Consider the following 25,172-nt stretch of genomic DNA (forward strand, 5'->3'; position numbering starts at 1 on the left):
GTTCTGCACTTGGTGCAAATCTGGGGTGATTCTGCCCATTGCGTGGTAAAGGTGGAACATAGCCTTTCAGAAGAATGTCTCCTGGGATATGACAACCCTTTCCACCATTCTTCTGAGCCTGGTCTAATTTATGAATTAGAATGGTAGAATCATAGAAAGGTATTAGCACAGTGGGAGGCCATTCAGCCTGTCGTGTCTGTGCCAGATCTCTGCCAGAGCAACTCAGCTAATCCCATTCCCTTCTCCTTTCCCTGTAGCCCCGCAAATGGTTTCTCTTCAGGTATTTATCCAATTCCCCTTTAAAACCCACGACTGACCCTATCTCCACCACACTCTCAGGCAATGCATTCCAGATCCTAATCACACCCTGTGTAAAGTAAGTTTTTCCTCATGGTGTTCTTGATTCTTTTGCCAATCACTTTCAATCAGTGTCCTCTAGTTCTTGACCCTTCACCCAATTGAAACAGTTTTGCTCCACCTACTCTGTCCAGACCCCTCATGATTTGGGAACCCCTCTCTCAAATCTCCTCTAAACCTTCTCTTCTCAAAGGACAATAGCCCCAGCTTCTCCAATCTATCCACATAACTGAGGTCCCTCATCCCTGGGACCATTCTGGTAAATCTTTTCTGCATCCTCTCTCAAGCCTTCACATCCTTCCTAAAGTGCGGTGCCCAGAATTGGACACAATCCTCCAGTTGAGACCGAAACAGAGCTTTATAATGGGCCCACTGCCATCTTGGTTACAGTGATATTCACCAGGAGGGAGGAGAGGCGATGGAATAGAGGAGGAAAAAGATCTCGCACAGGGGAAAGAAAGTAAAGGCTGCATTTGTATAGCACCTTCATGACCTCAGGACACCTACAGTGCTTTATGGCCAATGAAATATATAAAGCTTCATAAAATGACACCGAGCTTAGAGGCAGAAACAGGCCATTCGATTTAACTGCTGTACATTAGTGTTAATGTTCCACATGGACATCCTGCAGGTCCTCTTCATCTATCCACACATGTAAACTGCCGACACTTGTAATTTTGGAAACAAGGCAGCTAATTTGTACACAGCAAACTCTCACTAAATGCAATGCGGTATTGACCAGATAATCTGTTTTGGTAATATTGGTTGAGGGATAAATATTGGTCAGGACACTGAGGAGATCTTCTTTAAATAGATTCACGGGATCTTTTATATCGCCTGAGACAGCAGGTGGAGCTGTGGTTCAAAACCTAACTCAAAAGACAGCACCTCTGGCAGTGCAGTATTCCCTGAGCACTGCACTGAAGTGTCGGCCTAGATTATAGGCTGAAGCCTCTGCAGTGGGACTTGAACCTGTAACCTTCTGATTCAGAGGCGAGAGTGCTACCACTGGAACATGGGCGACAAAAAAGCGTCACGATCTTCCAGAATGAATAAAGAGAACTGGTTTTTCACATCTTTGAAGGTGGCAGGACTTGTTTATAAGGCTGTTAAAAAAGATCTTTGGCATTATAAATTGAGTCATAGTGTGGAATTTTCCCATCCTCTCCTTGGCGGATTTAATGGAGGGCGGGCGGGGGGGAACGATGCAGCGTGAGCTGAAAAGTCAGTTTCCCACCAGCTTAAAATGACGGCGGGCAAGTGCGCTCCTGCCCATCATGGGGGGGTCGCCATTCCTTCCAGAGGCCGGCGTGAAACCACTTTGTACCCCACTCATGCGATCCAGATGAAGGCCCGACCAGAATTGTCCCCCCTGCCCGATCATCGGCGCCATCAGCGGGTTTTCTCGCCGGTCCAGAACACGTTGGACTTGCCTGCAAGAAGGCCTGGGGCAGCTCACAGAGATCGGAAGGGAAGATGGAGGCCTCCAGTAACCAGACCCTGGAATTACCATGTGCAGCAGCGGGTGAGTGGAGCATCTGCAATGTGGACCTTCTAACTTCAGGACCTTCTAGGAGGTCCACCTTCTCTCTCCAGGATCTTCCAGGAGGTGGATTTCCTGACTTCAGCGGTAGATCAGTTGATGTCTGGGTGCCTTTTAAATGTAGTGCCCGGATATGATGGCGGGGTGCGAGCCATCCAGCCTGACCTGCTGCGCTGAGTCGAGAAACCCCTGGTCTGCATAATTAATTAGGTCAATGTCGCGCGATATGATGTGAATTCCCAGCAGCCTCTGCGGCAGGAAACTCTCCCCATTCCCACCCCTGGCAAGAGACTTAGTTCCGGAATGGAAAATTCCTGCTAGGGAGCAAGGAAATCAATGTAAACTTTTATAAATCATTTATTACGTCTCAGTTAGAGTATTGCCTCCAGTTCTGGGCACCACACTGTAGGAAGGACGTCAAGCAGGTGATAGCAGAATTTGCCAGGATGGATAAAGGTGTTCAGTTATGTGGAGAGATTAGAGAAACTGAGATTATTGCCCTTGGAGCAGAGAAGGTTAAGTGAAGTTAAAGGCAAAATACTGCGGATGCTGGAAATCTGACACAAAAACAAAAAATGCTGGAAAAACTCAGCAGGTCTGACAGCATCTGTGGAGAGAAAGACAGAGTTAACGTTTCGAGTCCGTATGACTTCAGGAGGCTGAAGAAGAGTCATACGGGCTCGAAACGTTAACTCTATCTTTCTCTCCACCAGTTAAGTGAAGATTTAATAGATTGTTCAAAATTATGAGGGCTTGGATAGAATAGATAGGGAGAAACTGTTTTCACTGGTGTGAGGTTCGGTAACCGGAGGAAACAGATTTAAGATAATTAACAAAAAAAGCCAGGGAGAGATAAGCAGTATTTATTTTTATGCAGTGGGTTTTTAATGATCTGGCATCTGCTGCCTGAAAGGGCAATGGGAGCAGATTCAACAGTAACCTTCAAAAGAGAATGGGATAAATAGTTGAAAAGGAACAAATGTAGAGAGCTATCAGGAGGGAGCAGAGGGAGTGGGTCTAATTGGGTAGCTCCTCCAAAGAGCCAGCAGAGGTACATGGGGCCGGAATGGCTTTTTTCTGTGCTATACGATTATGTGAATGAGAAGAAAATGCCTTACCCCAGGCCATCACGATGTACCACCAGAAATATTTCCTCTCAGTGAAGAAGACCACGATGAGCGTGTGGAGATACATGCCTTCCGCCAACAGCCAGAAGAAATTTGCTGTGATGCTGAACTGGAGAAAGGCGACTGCAGCTTTGCAAAACGGCTGGGAAAGACACAAACTGACATTACCCTCATTTCTGAACCTTTATTCACCCACCCATCCCTGCGTACAGTCCTCCTGTGAATTACCCTCCGAGTTTCCCATTGCATTTAACCCTATTGTAAGGCATAAAGCCTGTGCTCAGGTTATTTACAGCATGGGGTCTCTTTACCTCTGGGATTCAGTGCTCGTCTGTCACATTGTAACAGAGCAACCTTACAAGCTCTTTAATCTTGCCAATTATGACATTCTATAGGATCTCTTCCGGTACGAGTGACTTTGAGTCAATGGAAACATCAGGTGATAATTCCCCTTGGTCAACATGTCTGGACCAAAGCCCATGTGAACATTCACTGATTGGCTTCTAGCATTACTGCTGGTGGCTGCAGGATGAAGTGGGCAAGTCGATAGGGTCTCCTGCAGAGACTCTGCCATCCTCGTTGCATCTGGAACAGTGCCAGCCTTGGATGCCATATAAATGCAGCTGTCAGGCACAAAATACAGGCTGGAAAAGCGATTTTTCTCTGGCTGGTCTGTGTAAGCCACTTCCCTCTTTAATACAAGAACGTGCACCCCCTCCCTCACAGCTAACACCAACACACACAAAAAATCAATCATGGGGACTTGTCAGGCTGACTAAATAAAGGTACTGGGGGGATCTGAGAAAGGGACTAAGCGGGGAAAAGAGCATAGCTGAATAGATTAGGAACTAACATAAAAATGATCCCAAAATGTTATACACATATAAATAGTAAAAAGGGTAATGAAATGAAGGGTGTGGCCAATTGGAGAGCAAGAAGAAGATATTCTTGTACAGGCAGAGGGCATGGCTGACGTGCTAAGTGACTACATTGCACCTGACTTTACTAGAGAAGAGGGTGGCCCTCCCTTATTGGCCACTGGCAATGCAATGTCCACCTGTCCCATTGTAAAAGTCGGTCTTGTCTCAGGGAGCTGCAGGTGTCAGCAGTGACCTGCCATGAGAGGCTGAGCCTTCGAGGCACTGGCTCAGATGGAGTCATTTGTTTTTATTTATTTATTTTTAATGTCTCTGCCTGTATTGGGGGCTTGCCTCCTTCCAGTGGGATCTTGGTGCCCATCCTGTTTGCCCCGTGGAGGGGGCATGTGACTGAGGAGCAAGCCGCCAACGCTACTGCTGGTGTTGCTCCTGCTGCTGCTGGAGCAGTTGTCAGTGGTGCGGACTCTGCTCCCCACCCTCGGCAGACGTGGAGCGGCTCCGAAGCCATGGTGAGGGCAGACAGCTGGGAAGTGCAGCTGAAGGCGAATGAAGGGCCAGGCAGGTGAAGTGCCTTCAAAGAAGGTGGCAGTCACTCGTCAAGCAGAGATAGCGCTCTCTTTGAGCAGAAGTACAACAGCCTCTCACGTGGCTATGGCTGCAGCTCTTCAGTTTCACTGATTAAAGACTTCCAAGCCTGTCAGTTTTCCTGAAGAAACTCTTCCCGTTGTGCATTCACCTCGGTGGCCCTGGTGAGTTGCTGACAGGTTGGGAAACAGGACCTCTGGCTGGGAAATCCAAAATTGTGGGTTAAAAGAGATTTTAATTGGCTTTTTGATTACCTTAATTTACTTACCTGACAGATCCAACTGGGTGGGGTTGGGGGGGTGTGTAGTGTACCCATTTGCCTTATATCATCCCCACAGAAATCCGTTGAGCCTACTCAACCTCAACTCCACTATCCCACCCGCTCCCCCATATCCCTTGATTCCCTGAGAGACTAAAAATCTGTCTGTCTCAGCGTTAAATGTTTTTTTTATATTCATTCACGGGATGTAGATGTCACTGGCTGGGCCAGCATTGATTGCCCGTCCCTAATTGCCCTCATTCAGAGGGCATTTGAGAGTCAACCGCATTGCTGTGGGTCTGGAGTCACATGTAGACAAGACCAGGTAAGGATGACAGGTTTCCTTCCCTAAAGGGCATTAGTGAACCAGATGGGTTTTTACAACAATCGGCAATGGTTTCATGGTCATCATTAGACTTTTAATTCCAGATGTTTATTGAATACAAATTTCACCATCTACAGTGGTGGGATTCAAAAGCAGGTTCCCAGCACATTACCTTGGGTCTCTGGATTACCAGTCCAGTGACAATACCACTATGCCCTCCGCTGCCCCTCAATCAAATTTGAATTCTACCAGCTGCCATGGTGAGATTTGAACCCATGTCCCCAGACCACTAACCTGGGCGTCTGGATTACTAGCCCAGTAACATTACCAATACACCACAATCTCCTCTTGGAGATTCATAACAATGGAGCATCCACAACTCTGGGGTAGAGAATCCTAAAGATTCCCAACACGTTGAGTGAAGAAATTTCTCCTCATCTCAGTCCTAATTGATTATCCACTTACCCTGAGACTGTGCTCCCATGTTCTAGATTCCCCAGCCAGAGGAAATGACCTCTCAGTGTCCCCCCTGTCAAACCCCTTCAGCATCTTACAGAGGGCAGTTGATGTTGGGATTCTGAACCCACGTTAATTTCAAGGGATTTAACTCCTCACATGTCGGCCAACCTGACTCCCCTCAGCTGGGAAAACTCCCCCCCCGTTGAATAGAAAAGCAAGCGAGTTCTGCTAAACCTTTACAAAACACCGGTTAGTTAGAATATTGTGGTCAATTCTGGGCACAACATTCTAGAAATAGGTCAAGGCCTTAGGCAGTACCGGAGGTGATTTACTAGAATGGTGTCAAGGATGAAGGGCTTCAGTCATGAGGAAAGATAGAAGAAGCTGGGGTTGTTCTTTTGAGAGTAGAGAGGGTTAAGGAAAGATTTGATAAGTGTTCAAATCATGACTGGTTTTAATAGGATAAATAGAGAAACTGTTTCCGGTGGCAGGAGGATTGGCAACCAGAGTGTTGTTAATTGGACAGCGTGTAAACTGGGAGACTGATTCACTATCACCTGCCCGGGGAGAAAGTGAGAGATCTCCCCCACTGGTGTTATGGAACCGTGTTTAAGAACTGAGGGTAAATCTGGCCCTGATTCACTGTTTTAATTTAATACTGAGAGTGATCACATTGTTGACCAGGCACTGTGAACTGCACGATATGTCACTCTGTCACAATATTCGGCATCAGCGCAAGCTTTCACTTACCGTAGGAAGGATGCACTGGGGAGAGTCAGTGCCAAACAGCGTCAAATCCCTACCAAACACAGCAATGGCTTTCATAATGAAGGAGGCAAACAGGTTCATATGGATATAGTTCCTGGTGCAGTGGAGCTTTCTGCCTCAAAGAAAGTTAAAGAACAGACGTTTTACAAATAAAAAGCACTTTAAGCCTAATAAACAACCCAATCTGTTTTTTCATCTATCAATCCAACCTCAATCCCACATCCCACCATATCCCTCAATCCCACCATATCGTTCAAACTCAACATATCGTTCAATCCCACATCCCCACCATATCCCTCAATCCCACCATATCATTCAAACCCAACATATCGTTCAATCCCACATCCCCACCATATCCCTCAATCCCACCACATCCCTCAATCTCAGCACACCCCTTAATCCCAACATATCTCCCCCCCAAACCATATCAATATCACCTTCCTGGCTCACTAAACAATTGAAGACTGACCCTGACATTTACAGAGTTCAACAAGAAGCAGCGATGTCTGACAGTGTCTGGGGGATTTGTGGGTGGGGGGGAGAGGGGTTGCAGGTGGAGTAAGGTCACGGGGGAAAGAGGTTGGGATAAAGAGGTCGCAGGGGAGAGAGATTGTGGGAGGAGGGAGGTTGTGGGGGAGGGAGATCACAGAGGAACAAGGTCACTGGGGAGAGAAGTCATGGGGAATGAAGGAAATGGGGAGGGAAGGCCTGGGGGAGGGGTCTCCTGGGGAGGGAGATTGTGAGGGATGGAGGTCATGGGGGAGGAGGGGTCAGGGGGGTCCAGCGGAGGGAGGCCCTGGGGCAGGGGTTTTGTGCTGGAGGCGGGGGAGGTTGTGGGGAAGTTGCAGGGATAGAGTTGGATCACAGAGAGGAGGCAGATGGTGGCAGGTTTGTCAGACGGGTTGCGGGGAAGTACTTGTGCTGCTCCTCTCGCCCAAGAGGGGTTGGAAAATCACTTAGTTGCTGGAACCCATAGCCTTTGCATGCTTTAGCTGTTAGGTTTCCTGAGCCCAGGGAAACTTGGTCCACAGCCATTAAATTTAAATAGCTGTAAAATATGAGGCACACAGCTTCATTAACATGTTATGATCACTGGCCTGCCTCTCCAGAGCGGGTTAATCGGGTATCCCAAAAACCACCGCAGTTAAACCAGATTTATGGCAGGTTTGGGTCAGGATTCATATTTTTACCAGCACCCCTGACCCTCTCCCACCAGTTGGAGGGTGTTAAACACCCCCCTCACTGCCGGCAAACCCTCCCCCACATTCTACTTTTGAAAGTATCAAAACTGCACCTGAACCCTGGATCTTGGCAGCACATTATCACCAGGGTCAATTTGTGGTCAATCTGAGGGATCTGAGGGGACGACTGGAAGACATTTCATGACTTGAAAGAAACACCAAATAAAGGAAAGGATATCATCCCGTCCTAATGATAGTGATTCACTTTAATCTCAATTGCCAACATGAAGAGATGTGCATAGGACAGCTTTTTATTTAAAACACTCCTCCCCTTTAATAGAAGTAAATAATAATTTTGGCACTATTTTTGTCCCTTTTATGAAAACAAAATAGGCTAATTTGATATCAGCATTCAGTCTCCTGAGCAAAGTGTCCCTTCCTGTCACTCCAGCAATGCCAATTATGGAGAACATTCTTCTATATCAAAGAGCATCGTCATAGTTAATTACTGCTTAAGATCTCAGACTCAGAACTTCAAGGGCTGGGAAATGATTAAGAAAATTACCCTCCCTCCAAGACTTTCCTTTCCTGTGCAGATATCAAAAATACATTAATTAAAAAAAAGCAGCATAATACGAGTGAATGAATTTTCTGGAACCAAATCTTAATGTGGTGATGAATGGCATATATTGGCGTGCACTTACATATCACGTGTTAAACATATCAATGAGAAAAACAGTACTCACACAGATAGATGAATGAAAATCCAGATGCCAACTCAGTCATTCTTAATATGGATGTGGGATATGAGGTTAAAATATGCAAAAAATATTTTGTGCACACGTTAATGTTAAGAAAGATCTAACAAAGTAAGCAATCCAATTTAAAACCATAAAATGCACATTGTATTTCAGCACGTGGCAAGGAAAATGTACTGCTTAAAGAAATTTACATGGCTCATGTCACCCTGTCTGAAATTAAACAGCTCCTACATTTCAAGGACAAGTTTACAGAGATTTAGGGAAGAGATGTTCCATCATATGTGCTGTCCTTTTGTCCTGTGGGCCATATTTGCTTTAAAAAAATCCTTTGACAGTAGCTTGGCCTTTGTAGTTGAGCATGTTTGGGCAATTTTTAAACAGGCGTTAACCAGTTTATTTTGAACCCGCCTCTGTCCTTGTAATAGAAGCACATAGGTGATGTAGGATGGGCGATTGCATGTGTCTATGGATGATCAGATCTTGTAGCCTATCTTCTTTAAGGAAACAATGGCCAGGATTTTCCAGTCCCACCCGCCATGGGACCTAAAATTCCCACCCGAAGTCAATGGACCTTTTCTGTCCCGCACATGACAATTCCCATTGTTGGTGGGACTGGAAAACCCTGGCTAATGTGTGCTGAGTGGGTAGGCATTACACAGTTTGGGCTAAATCTATAATCCAGTGTATAAAGTCTCTTTCAGGTATATTGCATCAGTTTCATGGTCTTAGCCATGGCTGAATGGTAACACTCTTGCCTCTGAGGTTGTGGGTTCAAGTCTCATCAGTTTTGACAGTCCAGGGCAGTACTGAAGCAACACTTTTATCATCAGGTCATTATCACATTGCGGTATGTAGGGCATTGCTATGCATAGATTAGCTACTACATTGCGGTGATTACACTGATTTAACTGTAGAGCACTCTGGGACATCCTGATGAGCAAGTCTTTCTTTCAAATGGATTTCAAAGTAACTTGGCAGCAGGCATGGTACAAAGTGAAAGAAGTTCAATTGTCAGTTTTCTGTGTGCATAATGATTGGCAATCATCAACCATTGTTATCTGTATTTTGCTCAGTCCCTGATTTGGTGTGCTTGAGTATTTTTCACCAACTGTCAGTCTCTTTGTGTTGCACTTCTATTGATTTACTGGTTAAACGTACTCTCTGTAAAATATTCAGACAAACATATATCACACCCTGTCTGCTCTGGTTATTCACATCCTTCCTCACTGCTCACTTTAGTATTTCCAGTTGGGTCCCACAATACTGGGATAAACTTACAGTCCCTGACAGGGTGCCTCACTGTAGTGGTGGTTATGATACAAAGCTTGTTAGTCCAGGGAGTGTAAGTTCAAATCCCACTGTGGCTGTTTGAATTCAATTTTAAAAGCAAAATCTCAAAAATTATAAAGCTGATATTGGGACATGAAACTGTCCGGTTATTGTAAAAACTGGATTAGCAATGTGATTCAGAGCAAGAAAACTTCCATCCTTACATAGTCTGGCTTATATGTGACTCCAATGTGCTGAATTCTTAACTCTAAATTAGAGGTCATTCAACCCCTTCAGCTTATTCTGCCATTCAACTTGACCATGGCTGATCTGTACTTTAATTCCATCCACCCACCTTGGTTCAGTTATCTTTAATACCCAAAATCTATCAATCACAGTTTTAAACTTTTTTTTTAATCCACCCTGATCCTCAACAGGCTTTAGGAGGAGACAGTTCCAGATTTCCACTCGGCTGTTAGGATTGGGTAATAAATGCTGGTCTTGTCACTGGCAGCCACATCCTGAAATTAAACTGAATAACCGCAAGCCAGGTTCTCAGCACATGCAGTCAGCTATGAGAGAGACCAGTGACGTACTCACAAGGACCCTCGGGCTTTCAACAATGACCAGGTTCAAACTTGTGATGTATGTCTCCCCAATTAAGATCCACATTTATTATATTAATGGATGGTAGTAATAAATTAAGCTCAATTCCTCTTATCAAGGCACATGTGCATTAATGATTGTCAGTGTGACTGGTGTATAGGCTAAACTTTAGCATAAATGAACATTTATATTCATTCTACAAATTTAACTTTAGTCTTTGCCTATTTCTCACTGCAGAGAAACGGCTTCCAATATAAGGTTTGGAATATAGGTTGAGGAACTTGCACTAAAATTTAATTTTAATTACCTCTGCGCCTGTTGTCTCTATAGCAACACCAGTGTGTTGCCTTATTAAACAAAACCTCAAATTGTTGGCAGCTATGGCCAGAATGTAACGCTCGGTCGGGTGGGTGTGCGCCCGACCGGACCGAGTGTAAAATGACCCGCGATGATGTCGGGTGAGCGTCCCGGCATCATCGCGCACTCACGCGGTATTTCGGTTCGTGGGTGCACGCGGGAATTGGCAGCGCATCCGCTGACAATTAAAAGGCCGATTACGGCCATCAAAAAGGTAATTAAATGAAATGTTTCGCTGCCCATCCAAACATATGGTTGGCGGGCAGGCGAAAAGGCCAAACGGCCTTCGCACTTTTTAGGAAACCTGACCCGTGGGCGGGATGAGGTTTCCAAAAGCTATTAAAAAATTAAATAAAAATTAAAATACTGATTAATAACATGTCCCTGCTCATGTGACAGAGTCACACAAGGGGATATCTTTTATAACACTTTAAAAACCTTTCTTTTTAATGTTTTAAACTCCCTGAGGCAAGTCTGTGCCTCAGGGAGCTTTTCCAGTGTGCACCTGTGCGCATGTGTGAACTTGTGCTCTCGCCCTCCTCTCCCCACCCCACACAGGCAGTGCTGAGCGCTGCCGTGTGCGTTTCACGCTGGGTGGGCCTTAATCGGCCTGCCAGCCTGAAATCACGGCCTGGCCCCGATCGTGGGTGGCGGTCAGCTTCCTGGCCGCCCCCACCCACCCCCCATTGAGCCCGCCCGATGAGCAAAAAATCCTCCCCTACGAGTAGAATCTTGTAGCGGCAATTGCGACATTGGCTACCTGCTGTTGAGACAGCGAGACCCCCCACGTCGCCTCTCTTTGGAAAGGCTCACTGCGTCTTGTGCCACTCAGGCGCTTAACTGGACAGCAGCAGGCCTTTCCCCGGGGTCAAGGGCCCCCGGGCAAAAGTCCTGCTCACCGAGAGCTGCCGGCCAATCAGAGGCTGACAGCGCTTCTGTACTCCAGCAGCAGCAGCAGCAGCAACAGGGAGGCGGTGTCTGCTGCTGGTACTACACCCACCCGAGGTCTCCGATCGAGGAGCCACCCAGGCACAGGCGAGCGATGACATAAGCGGGGTTCACACGGAAAGGGTAGCTCTCAGTGGGCCCCCTCCCTTCCTGATGCTGGGTTCCTCAATTAGGCACTGCGTGCCTTTGAATAAGGGACCCCGTCTGAGAGCCCATAAGCAAACATGCCAGGGTTTGCTTGCTGTGCTTCCTATATCGTGAGGCCCTGCCCGTCACTGGGTTAAAAGCAGTGGTGGTGGGATGAGGTCCTTAAGTGGGTATTAATTGACCACTTAAGGGCCTCAAATGGCAGTGGGGCACGAAGGCCATCCATGGGCCTTCCTGCCAGGCACTTAATTAAGGTGGGAAGGCGGTGGGGTCCCTACCCTCCAGCCCGATTAAATGTCTGCCGCCACCAAACTTGTCATGGAGGAGGGCATAAAATTTCACCCTTTTCTCCACCCAGAATGAAGAAACAGTTCTCAACTGGGAAATAAGAATACTGGTCCGAACTGTTTCTTTCCTTCTGGACAGTGTACTGTCCCAACAACTACCCTTATGACAACACTTTCTCTATCCTAAGATACAGTACCCTGGGTTAGATTTTCCCCTACAGCATTGAGCTCTGAGTGTTGGGAGAGGTGGAGGTACGTGAGGGTAGATTTTCACCAAAGTCTGGATAAAAAACCAGTGCTGCCGCTCAGCTGCCTGAATCCTGCTTTTCATTTGCATTGAAATCAATGGAGATGAAAATTGTGCAGCTCCTGTAAAGAGCGGCTGAGTCACAAAGTCTGCATTACACTCAGGTGGCACCTCATTAAATCCTCTCAGTTTTCTGCCTGCTCAGTTTAATGCATCAATTTGTGCCCTATCTTGTTAAAATTGTTTGCTACCCCTCTCATTGCCTTGGCCAATTGCCTGCTTCTTTGTCGGATAACATTATAGATGTTCAAGCGGCCAGTGAAGCCACCATCCTTCAGCTGAGAGCCTTCACTGTGAGCATCATCAACAGGCCACGAGGACCTCCAGCTCTGACTGAGCTGTGATCTATAGCTCAGTGGGAGAGACCTTTCCCCTTCTGAGTCAAAGTGTTGTAGGTTCAAGTCCCACTCCAGGAACAATGAGTGCAAAATATCAGCTGACATTGCAGTGCAACACTGAGGAAATGCTACAGGGTCTGAGGTGCTATCTGTCAAGTAAACAAAGACCTTGTCTGCCCTCTCAGGTGGACCTATAAGAGCCCACAGCACTATTCTGAAGAAGAGCAGGGGAGTTCTCCTCGGTGTCCTGGTCAATGTTTATCCCTCAACCGACATCACTAAATCGCTCTAAAGGAGAGTCATATGGACTCGAAACGTTAACTCTGGGCAGAATTTCACCCTTGTCGGGCGGGCTCAGCTGGGGTGGGCGGGTGTGGTCGGGAAGTCGACCATCGCCCGTGATCGGGGCCTGACTGCGATTTCATGCTGGCGGGTCAATTAAGGCCCACCCGGCGTGAAATGTGAGTGGCCGTGCTCAATGCTGCCTGTGCAGGTGGGGGGTGGGGGAAGTGCGAGCGGGTGAGCACGAACTTCGTGAATGTGCGTTTGCAAATCTCCCTGAGGCATAGAGCTGCCTGAGGGAGATGAACAGGTTTCAAAAAAAAATAAAGGTTTTATAAATGTTACAAAACACGTCCCCTCATGTGATTCTGTCACATGAGCAGGGACCTGTTATGAATTAAATTTTAAAACTCTTCTTTTATTTTTATTTCCTTTACTAAAACCGCATCCCGCTCATGGGTGAGGTTTCCAAAAATGTGCAAAGGCCGCTCGGCCTTTTCGTCTGCCCCCCAACCATGAGGTTCGATGGGCAGCGAAAAATTTATTTTAATTAACTTTTTAATGGCCTTAAAAAGGCCTTTTAATTCTTTTAATTGTTGGCAGGCGCACTGCTGATTCCGACGTGTGCCCGCCGGCCAATATATCACACGAGTGCGCGATGACCTCGGGACGCTCGCCGTTTTATGCTCAGCTGGGTCAGGTGCGCGCCCGCCCATCAAACGTAACATTCTGGCCTCTGTTCCTCTCCCCACAGACGCTGCCAGACCTGGTGAGTTTTTCCAGCATTTTTCTGTTTTTATTTCAGATTTCCAGCATCCGTGGTATTTTGCTTTTATCACTAAGTTATTTGGTCATTATCCATTGCTGCCTAGTGGGAGCTTCCTATGTGCAAATTGGTTGTTACATTCCCCTACATTATATCAGTGATGATTCAAAAGAACACCATTAGGTCTAAATGTGCTTTGGCACATCCTGTGGTCAGGAGATGCATTACAGAAATACAAGCTCTTTTTATTTTAACTAAATCCTGCTTCCCCTCCAGCCCCACCAAATATGCTTCCAACAGGAGTCAATATTTGCCCCAATATTAGCAATATCAATGTACATAATGAGGCTTGGCTGAGAGCCCAGACAGCTATTACAATAGGAGAACTGCTGCTCCCCATTAGAAACATTGATTGACAGCTCAGGGTCTCTGAACTCTGTGGTCAATTTCACAATATTCATTGACATCAGTTAAGTAGTTTCAAGGGTTTGTGGTTTACGGTTTTTAAAACTTCAAAGGGCCTGTATGATTAACACTTTTATGAGCTTGTCCAGGAGTTTTTTTCGAGCACAGGGGAAAGTAATCAATGGATTGCATTTTTTAAAGCTTTTTTTTTAAACTCATACCGCTTTACACTGTGGTGTTCATTGGTTCTAGGAAGTTTACAGTGGATCAATGGGCATGGAGGTACTAGAGTTTGGCATTGGGTGCATGAGAGGCTTGAGGGGGTAGGTGGAAGGGCAGAGCTTGGCATAAGGGACATGAGAGACCTGAGGGGGTGTGTGGAAGGGCAGAGCTTGGCATAGGGGGCATGAGAGATCTGAAGGGGTGGGTGGAAGGGCAGAGCTCTGACCAGTTTTGTTCTAAAATACCAATTGAGATCTTATACGAATATACATACGAACATACAAACTAGGAGCGGGAGTAGACCACTCAGCCCCTCGAGCCTGCTCAGCCATTCAATAAGACCATGGCTGATCTGATTGCAAACTCCTGCCTACCCCCAGCAACCCTTCGCTCCCTTGTTTATCGAGAATCTATCTAGTTCTGCCTTGAAAATATTCAAAGACTCTCCTTCCGAGGCCTTTTGAGGAAGGGAGTTCCAAAGACTCATGACCCTCTGAGAGAAAAAAATTTCTTCTCATCTCTATCTTAAATAAGCGACCCCTTATTTTTAAACAGTGGGCCCTATACATGTCATAGGAGCCTGAGCGGAATGATAATATTAAATCGGCCTATAGCCTGAAACAGTTTGGCCAAACTTTCCCCTCTAGTCACCCCTTTGTGTAAGTGATGCTAGGTCTAAAGTCAGGGTTTACGGAGCATCAGTCTGAGGGCCTTACTACCCCATCACTGCCAGATTCACTACGTTAAATTTGATCTCTATGATTCTACAACTGAGGTTTCGCTCTGTAAGTTAAGGTTGGTTTCTTGCTCTGCTGTGAAATGAATTGACTAGGTAAACCATTTGCTGATTTCAATTCTGAATGAACACCCTAATATTGTTTTTGAGCTATGGTACGCTTCTCGACCCCACTGTCCTGTTTATTAACATCGACATTGAAACTAGCTCAGACAATTATTGGTGTGCACCTGAAATTCCTGTCCATTTGAAATTGGTTGTCACTGCATTAAAATAACGCAGAAATTTCATGTCACTGTGTCACGACGCCCAGAAAAGCCTCATTTCAAGGCAATTGTGCTCACGGGGTTGATGCAGGTGAAAGAGACAATTTAGCCCAGCCTCTGTCCAAAGACACTCCAAAAATTAACCACTCTTTGTTTGTTGAAGCAATGGCTTAGATCTCTCTCTGAAGCTTCTGTTTCTCCATGTTTATCCTGTGTTCCTTGTTCTAATAACCTCCGCACAGTGAGATAATGCTAACATTTGCTATAGGCCTGGATTTTTGCTGAGTTGAAAGAAACTTGGGGAGCCCTTAAAAAATGGTGGGCCAGGACTGATTCTGAAACTCCTGCCCCCGTTACCGTTTTGGCTATTTCTGCTGGCCCGGGATACCTGTGCGGGGGGCTTGCCTGTACCGCAGCGCTTCCACCCTTGCCGGCTCCATTGCGGGGTAAGCAGTCTAAAACCACCCCCCCCCTGCACTTTTTGTGGAGTCAAGACCTTTCGTTAAGTGGCTCATGGCCTCTCAGAGAAGGTGCAAACCAGGGGGACCCCCAGTCCCAAGAGGAGAACCAAAAACAGTCAGCTTCCCCGGGAATTCTTTCATTGACAGGCTTTTAAATATAATTTAAAAAAAAAACCTGTTCTCTCAGTTTCAGTTAGATGTGTTTTTACTGCAGTGATTCATTATTGGGTTCTGTCCTCCAAAGGTTAGTTGACCATCACATTCATCAGCCTTGTGTAAGTATTAAGGTGCATTAGAATATTTTTCCTAATGGGAAAGGTGCTCTTATGCATTCAACACTGAAGAAAACACTGCTAGGGAACTGATCTGAAGTGATTTAAGTCACCAGCTCTTTAAAAGTGGAACAACAACCTTCAGTAGATTTCAGTTAGAGAGGAAAAAAAAACAGACACCTGCTGCATTGATTGATAGGCCATCTGTAGCTGAGAAAACAATGTGGTTGGCTGTTGTTGCAATTTCAATAGTCTTCAATGTTTACATTTTCAAGGGTTGTTATTACATTATGACTACTTGGCTGAGTGTCAAAAGCCTTAGAACCCCATATCGCAGCAGGCTGTATTCACATTTTGATTGACATTTTAAAGAGGCTATTAAAGAATTAGCTGTCTTTGAAGTGGTTAGTGAAATAGATTTGTTGGCTACTTGGGAGGTTTTTTTGCATGTTTTTTTTGAAGGAGAGGGGTTTTCAGTTGTGTTTGAATGACAACCTTATTAGATTGTTGGAAGATTTTTATAAATGTCCATTTCAAGACATCCTGAGGTTTGTACATATTGGGTAATGGGTGAGTGGCTATGGAAGATACATGGGGGTCATGAGGGGACATGAAGAGGTATGGGATTATGAGGGGGCATGGAGGGTGTGTCAGGCTTGGGGGTCATGGAGAGGGCATTGGCGATTTGAGGGGTCATGGAGGGGGCATGGGGTATGGGGGAGTATGGGGGTGGATAGAGTGTTAGGTGTGGAGGTTGATGCATGAGCGTTTGAGGGACTGTTCTTTAGAACTGGACCAACATTTCAGTAAACTGAAGTGGGTGTTCTAGCCTGCGGCCTGTTCATCTGCCTGCCTCGGGTCTACCTCCGGAGGTTGTAGGCCCAATTCCATCCAAATCTTGCCTCCCTGACATGGACTGGTTGAGCCAAACAGACTGTCTCCATGATGAATTCTCTAAATAGTTTCTGTTGATTTTCATCTCACTCCCTTGTGTCCTGGCCAATATTCATTTGCTTCTTTTTTCCCTTAACACTCTGCTGTTCAGATAATTAACTGCTTCCTAACTCCAGATTGAGATTTCTCTCTTTGTAAAAGATATAGCCCACATTTCAATACAGCCTAAAAAGCAGCAAGTGAACTGGCAGTCCTTAAAATAGGTGATATATTAAAGAGCATAGGGAGTGAGCGGGAGAGTTGGAATAGACTGGGTGGGATATTAAAGGGTATGGACCATGGGAAGAATGGGATTAGGCTGTGTAGGGTATTAAAGGATGTGGGGAGTGAGCGGGAGAATGGGGTTAGACTGGATGGGATATTAAAGGGTACGGGGAGTGAGTGGGACAGTGGGATTAAGCTGGGTAGGATATTAAAGAGTGTGGGCTGTAAGCAGGAGAGTGGGATTAAACTTGGTGGGATAATAAAGTGTGTGGGGAGTGAGCGGGAGAGTGGGGTTAGACTAAGTGGGATATTAAAAGGGATGGGAAGTGAGCGGGAGAGTGGGGTTAGACTAAGTGGGATATTAATGGGGAGGGGGAATAAGTGGGAGAGTGGGGTTAGGCTAAGTGGGATATTAAAAGGGATGGGAAGTGAGCGGGAGAGTGGGTAGATTCCTCTTGTGAGGAAATAAACTGAGGCGGTCTGTTTCTATGCTCTAACGTTCTCAGATTCTATGAACATGATGTGTTGTAATATCAGTAGAATGATTTACCTGAAGAGACACAGAATGGTCAGTGCCACAATCAAGAACAGCAGAGACAGGCTGTGTCCAACAGTGTAGCTTATCTTCACCGCCTTCAGGATTGTTCCCTGAATGAAAAAAACATAACATAAAAAAACATAAGAAATAGGAGCAGAAGGAGACCACACAGCCAACCGAGCCCGCTCCACCATTCAGTGCGATCGTGGCTGATCTTGGGCTTCAATCCCATTTTCCCGTCTGCTCCCCATATCCCAGATATCATGAAATTTGAGAACTGACCTACTGACGGCAAACAAGCTCAACATGATGTGGCAGGAGGGAGAGTCTATTTCAGCATCACAGTGACACAGAAAATATAATCAAAAAATATCTATTGTTTGATAATTTCTAACAAGATTGTGAGTGAGCTCTTCTCCAACTTTTTGACCATTCCTGTGACATTTCCACAAACCCCTTTCCAATGCTGCGATACGTGAATGGATGATATGTATGCTGTATAATCCAATGATACATCCTCGAGCCTCGAGCCTGTGCCATTCTTAGGCCTCACTGTGACTGTTTAGAATAGATACACAAAGGAGGCTGCATTGTATTTTTAAAAAATCCTGCCACTCATGATCACTTTGCCTAATGGTCCCATGTGAGTCCCCTACCCCTTACTTTGCTCTGCCCTGTGCCCGCCCACTACCCCCCTCCATAACTGCCAATAAGTTGCTTTTCACCGGCTTGTTGACACCTGACATTGTGGCTCTTGCAATCCCAGTTGCCTCGGAGAAGCAGAGCGTTCTGCAGCTGTCGCAGGCAGGGCCTGCCTGGTGCTGCTGGAACTGGGCATAACAGTGGGTCATGTGATACGTACCCGCTCCATTCTGAGGAAGAAGCTACTGGTCAAGACATATTACTATTGACATTGACCTACACACCACCCAATAGTGGAAGAAGAAATGTACAGATTAGAGAAATGACGAAAGGTCATAGAATAATAATCATGGGGGATTTCAACTACCTACAAAATTAATTGGCCAGAAAAGGTAGGAAAAGGGAATAGGGAAATGGAATTCCTATATACAGGAATCCTGTGTAACTTAGTGTGTAAGAAACTCAATAAGGGAAGATTTTCTACTGGTGGCCAGGTTTTTGGTTGTCTAGGAAACTAATCTCTGGAATACCATATCTACACTTCTCAACCTCTTTACCTCACTTTCTTCCTTTCAGACAGTCCTTAAAACCTACCTCATTGACCAAGTTTTTAGTCATGTGCCCTAATATCTGCTCTTTAGCTTGGTATCATACTTTGTTTTTTAATGTGAAGTGCCTTGCGATATTAAAGGTACTATATAAATACACGTTGTTGTTGTTAGATTCAGTATGAGCCAGAGTAGATAAGAGAACTAAAAGTAGGGAGACCTCTTGGCAATCATGACCATTATATAATGGGCCGTAACTTCCGATGGAGGGGCAATTGAACTGAATTGCCATTTCACTTGAAAGTTCTCACCGTGAAAGGCAGGCTATCTTGGCCGGACTCGCCTGACCTTCAGGCTCAGGTCGGGCGAGATCTGGACAGTGCAGCGCGTCCTTGGAGCTTGGCGTCGAAGGGCTGAAAAGTTACAGGTAAGGAAGGCACGCCCCCTTTTTTACAGCACTAGCTGCCGTAAACCAGGTAGGTTTAAAGGTCCAGCCAGGTTTAAAAGTCTTTGACAAGTTAAGTGTATAAAGTAAGTGGGAAGGATTGCAGGGGGGTTGGGTTGGGGAGAGGGGCTTGGGTTTGGGGTGTTGGGTTGGGGGGGTCAATGGGGGTCAGGTTAGGAGGGATTGGGTTGGGTTGGTGGTGGGGGTCGGGTCAGGCGGGGGGATCAGGTCAGGTGAGGCCTGGGGCCGGGGGCTGTTGGGTCAGGTTGGGCCTAGCTGTGAGGGGGGTTGGGTGGGACCTTAGGGGCTGGTTGTCGGGTTGGGTCATGCCAGGGCTCGGGGTGGGTGGTGAGATTTGGGCCCGGCGGGGCGGGTGGTGGGGGGAGTGGAGGAAAGAGTTCCTGTGGGGGCGGGGGAATCCCATGGTTTGTGGAATTCTCGTCAGGGGGTGTAGTCCCTTGGGGGTGGGGGAGGGGAGTCCTGTTGGTGGGGGGTAGTCGGGGTGGGGGGGGGAGTGCCTTGGGGGATCGGGGGGGTGGGGGACTCCCATGGGGGGCTAGTAGTTAGGGGGTGAGGGGAGTCCCTGGGAGGTTGGGTATGTGGTGGGGGGAGTTCCTTGGGGTGTCAGTGTGGGCCTGTGTTATAGTTACCCAGAGGTTAAATTAGGTTTTAACTCTTCTGACTTTTTCTGGGTAACAATTGATGTAACACAGTCGGAACCATCTGAAGTTTGCGATTTTAAATCACATTTTCAGATGGCTCCCAGTGCAGGGCAATTGCCCAGGGGAAGTTTACACTTCCAGGCAATTGCTGTGCAAACCTCACCTGTGAACCTCTGGGGGCTGAGGAGGTTTCCCAGTGCATCTTTGGGGTACCCCCCCCAATACGATACCCTGGAGCTGGAAGTTATGGCTCAATACGCTTTGAGATAATAATTGAGAAGGACATAAGTATGACAAAGTCTCAGAGCAATAGATTGGAGAAAAGCCAACCTTGAGAGGTGGAGATTAGAACTTTGGAAAATAAAATGAACAACAATATTGGCAAACAATGATGGAAGGCGATGAGAAACATTTAAAATGGTTTTCAACAGAGTTCATTCTGCTAAAAAACACGAATAAGCTAACACTAATGAGGTACCATTGATCAATACAGACCTAAGGGAAAAGGTTGAGGGCAAAGAAGGTGAGAAAAATTAAAAAGGCCATATAGAAGTTAAACTAAGCACCAGGATTTATTTCTAGAAGCACAAAATTAAAAAGTAGCGAAGTTATGTTAAACCTGTATCAAACCTTGGTTAGACCACACTTAGCGTATTGTGTGCAGTTCTGGTCACCATATTCTAAAAACGGTATAGAGGCACGGGAGAGGGTGCAGAGAAGATTTACAAGGATGATGCCAGAAATGCAGTAGCAGGGGAAGAACAGGCTGTGTCTCTTTTCTCTTGGAGACAGATAACCGAACAGACATCTTTAAATTCTGAAAAGCTTTGAGAGTGTAGACACAGGGTGAGTGTTTCCAGTTGTGGGAAAGAGCAAAACTAGAGCCCTTGAGTATAAAACACTCACAAAGAGATCCAACAGGTAACTCTTTCGAGTTATCAACAGTCACAGATTGTAACTCTTTCGAGTACATTCACAGTTCTTGGTTTCCGGGAGTGGGACATGAACCCACAACCCTCTGATTCAAAGGCGAGGGTGCTATGAACTGAGCCACAGCTGACACCTAGTTCAACAGAAACTTCTTCACTAATCAGGAGGTATCAGATTGGCACTGAGATTGACCTCATTAACAGCTTGGTTCAAACATGGACAAAAGAGCTGAATTCCAAAGATGAGAGTGACTGCCCTTGACATCAAGGCAGCATTTGACCAGCATTTCACGAACCCCTAGCCAAACTGGCATCAAAGGGAATCAGAGGGAAAACTCAACGCTAGTTGGAGTCATACTGAGCACAAAGGAAAATGGTTGTGGTTATTGAAGGCAATCATCTCAGTTCCAGGACATCACTGCAGGAGTTCCTCAGGGTAGTGTACTTGGCCCAACCATCTTCAGCTGCTTCACCAATGACTTTCCTTCCATCATAAGGTCAGAAGTGGGGATGTTTGCTGATGATTGCACAATGTTCAGCTCCATTCATGACTCAGATAATGAAGCAGTTCATGTCCATATGCATCAATATCTCAACAATATTCAGTCTTGGGCTGATAAGAGGCAAGTAAATTTCATGCCACACAATTGACAGGCAATGACCATCTCCAACAAGGGAGAATCTAACCATTGCCCCTTGACGTTCAATGGCATTACGATCACTGAATCCCCCACTATCAACATCCGGGGTTACCATTGACCAGAAACTGAACTGGACTAGCCATATAAATACTGTGGCTACAAGAATAGGTCAGAGGCTAGGAATCCTGCAGCAATTAACTCACCTCCTGACTCCCCAGAGCCTGTCCACCATTTACAAGGCACAAGTCAAGTGTGTGATGGAACACTCCCCACTTGCCTGGATGAATTGAGCTCCAACAACACTCAAAAAGCTTGACATCATCCAGGACTAAGCAGCCCGCTTGATTGGCACCCCATCCACAAACTTTCACTCCCTCCACCACCGATGCATAGTGGCAGCAGTGTGTATCATCTATAAGGTGCACTGCAGGAACTCACCAAGGCTCCTTAGACAGCACCTTCCAAACCCACGATCACTACTATCTAGAAGGATAAGGTTAGCAGACACATGGGAACGCCACCACTTGGAAGTTCCCCTCCAAGTCACTCACCATCCTGACTTGGAAATATATCACCGTTCCTTCACCGTTGCTGGGTCAAAATCCTGGGACTCCCTCCCTAAAAGCACTGTGGGTGTACCTGCACCACATAGACTGCAGCGGTTCAAGAAGGCAGCTCACCACCACTTTCTCAAGGGCAATTAGGGATGGGCAATAAATACTGGCCTAGCCAGCAGCGCCCACATTCTGTGAATGAATAAAAAAAATTAGTCCCTATCATCCAAAACAAATTTCTGCCCAATTTAGTATGATACAGGTGTAATTATTCACTCTGCTATGGTTGGAGAGTAATTCACAATTTAAGGAAGGCTGAGATGTCTTGGAATGTTAATTTTAGCCAGCCTTAGTAAAAATGATGTTAGTAAACATGTCTAAGGATGATATAAATCCAATACTTAGAGACAGATGTTTGAACAGAACGACTGACCTTGTCATCGTACTCCATGTTGCCAGTGTTGACTCCACATGCGTCTGAGTAAGATTGCAGCATCTCAGTCCAACCTTCACTAGTGCACTGCCTGCTCACACTCCCTATGGTAGGAACAACATCATTACAACTGTGGTTAATAGCGATTGACTGACCCCTGCCACTGTGATGCTGGAGATCTGAAATACAAACAGAAAATGCTGGAAAACCTCAGCAGGTCAGGCAACACCTGTGGAGAGAAAAACAGCGAACCAGGTTTCAGGATGATGAACCTTCATTAGAGTGATGGTAACCCAACCTTCCTCTCTTCACAGAAGTTGACAGACCTGCTGAAGTTTTCTAGTAATTTCTGGCTTTACTTCAATCATATAGATGGCAGGTTGTTTCGCTTCACTGTATTACCCTTTTCATTAATATCAGGATGAAGGGTCAATCCCAGACTTCAGGATGAAAGAGTACAAGAGAAGACAAAGGAATCATCATGTGCTGAGGAGGGTGGCATCAAACCTGAGAGTTAAAAAGCTGAAAATCGAGAAGACTGAGGGATGAGGATTTCCATAGTTTTAACATCCAGGGAAAGAATGATTAAACCAAAAGATTAGACAATGTCCCTTGATTTCAACACAGACGATATAGAGAGGGGGAAGAACATAACAGAACATAAACCTGACTGTATAACTGAAATATTAAATGCATCCATAAGTTATGTTAATAATTGAAACTTTACTCTCTTGGTGCTCTTAAAGTCACAGAAATTGTTTATGGGGAGCAAGCCCCTTTAAGTATCAAGTTCAGTCCATTTTGACCTTTAGCTGTGTCTCAGTGGGTAGCCCTCGCACTCCTGAGTCAGAAGGTTGTGGGTTCAAGTCCCACTCTAGACACTGGAACATAAAATCTAGGCTAAAAACAAAAAGCTAAAAGCTACTGCGGATGCTGGAAATCCAAAACAAAAACAGAATTACCTGGAAAAACTCAGCAGGTCTGGCAGCATCGGCGGAGAAGAAATCAGTTAACGTTTCGAGCCTTCGAGCTGAGTTTTTCCATAAAATCTAGGCTCATGGTCCAGTACAGTACTGAGGGAGTGCTGCGCTGCCAGAAAGGCTTTATCCTCAGATGCGATATTAAAACCTAGCTTCCTTGTTGGGAGTTGGAGCGGATCTGCGGGAGACAGTCGGGAGCTGAGGAGCACCTGTAAATACAGACCGGGGATTGCAGAGCTGCCTACCTTGCTGGGAGTTGGTGCAGAGTGGACCTGCGGGAGACAGTTGGGAGCTGAGGAGCACCTATAAATACAGATTGCAGAGCTGCCTACCTTGCTGGGAGTCGGAGCAGAGTGGACCTGCGGGAGACAGTCGGGAGCTGAGGAGCACCTATAAATACAGATGGGGGATTGCAGAGCGGCCTACCTTGCTGGGGGTCGGAACAGGGTAGGCCTGTGGAAGATAGTCAGGAGCTGAGCAGTGCGCTGTTTCACTGTTTCAGCTGCTGTGAGGAAGCAGTCAGGGAAAAAGTAAAAAGCAACTGTGATGTCACAGGAAGCTAGTAAATTGTTTGACCGGTACTGCTCAGCCTAAGGGACAGAGTGTGAGAAACCAGCTTAGGACAGGTGAGTTAAGGTAGATCTATAAATAAAAAGAACTAAAACTTTAAAATAGTAAACCAAAATTTGAAAACTTTAACTTTAAAATAAAACAATAAAGATAAAAAACAATAAAAATAAAGAAATGTAAACAAATATCGAAAACACAAACCTTTGTAGTTAAGAAGCATATAACCTTTAGTTGTCAGTGGTACTAGCATTCAATAAACACAGTAAATTGTAGCATACATAGGAAGAAAGTAATTAAAGTAAATTAATTAAATAACATAAGTTAGAATGGCACGACAGGTGTTATGTTGCAGCTGTGGAATGTGGGACTTGTGGACACCAAGGCAATCCAGGACAAACATATCTGTAGGAAGCATAAGCAGCTTGAGGAATTCCGGATCAGGATTGTTGATCTGGAAGCCGGATTGCAGACACTGTGCAACATAAGGGAGGGGGAGGAATACCTGGATACTTTGTTCCAGAAGACAGTCACACCTCTTAGAAGAGGGTCAACTGTATTGGTCAGCAGTGAGGGGCAGGAGGATGTGACTGTCAGTGAGGTAGGTAATGGGACTGAGCAGACTGTAGTGGAGGAGCCTCAGAAATTGCAATTATCCAACAGGTTTGAGGTGCTCACAACCTGTGTGGATAAAAGCAAGGTCTGAAAAGTGGATGAGCTGACTGGCCATGTCACTGTGGCAGAGAAAGCTGTTCAATTGGGGGGAGCAAAAAGGAATGTAGAGGTAGTAGGAGATAGTAGAGTGATGGGGATTGACACTGTTCTCTGCAGCAAAGAGCCAGAGTCCAGAAGTCTGTGTTGGCTGCCCGGTGTCAGGGTTTGGGACATCTGCTCAGAGCTGGAGAGGAACTTGCAGTTGGAAGGGGAGGATTCAGTTGCCGTGGTCTATGTAAGTACCAACGACATAGGTAGAACTAGGAAAGAGGTTCTGCAAAGTCAGCATGAGGAGCTAGGTACCAAATTAAGAAGCAGAAACTCAAGGGTAATAATCTCTGGATTCTTGGCATAGGGCAAATAAGATTAGAGAGACAAAAGCATGGCTCAAAGCCTGGTGTGGGAGAAGTGGGTTCTGGTTTGTGGGGCACTGGCATCAGTAATGGGGA

General features: G+C 45.9%; 1 protein-coding gene across 1 annotated transcript in view; it reads right to left on the bottom strand.

Moving 5' to 3' along the window:
• The window catches only part of LOC144667701 (vasoactive intestinal polypeptide receptor-like), a 38,513-nt gene extending 16,033 nt beyond the window's left edge, over positions 1–22,480 (bottom strand). Inside the window, exons 1-4 of the mRNA XM_078529153.1 lie at positions 22,463–22,480; positions 17,621–17,718; positions 6,284–6,413; positions 3,019–3,169 (exon numbers count right to left, since the gene is read on the bottom strand). Coding sequence (XP_078385279.1) covers positions 3,019–3,169; positions 6,284–6,413; positions 17,621–17,718; positions 22,463–22,480 — 397 coding nt within the window. The remainder of the gene's footprint in view (positions 1–3,018; positions 3,170–6,283; positions 6,414–17,620; positions 17,719–22,462) is intronic.
• Positions 22,481–25,172: the final 2,692 nt, after the last annotated feature.

This window comes from Cetorhinus maximus, chromosome 25 (assembly GCF_964194155.1).
Source record: "Cetorhinus maximus chromosome 25, sCetMax3.hap1.1, whole genome shotgun sequence".
In the NCBI taxonomy this organism is placed as follows: domain Eukaryota; kingdom Metazoa; phylum Chordata; class Chondrichthyes; order Lamniformes; family Cetorhinidae; genus Cetorhinus; species Cetorhinus maximus.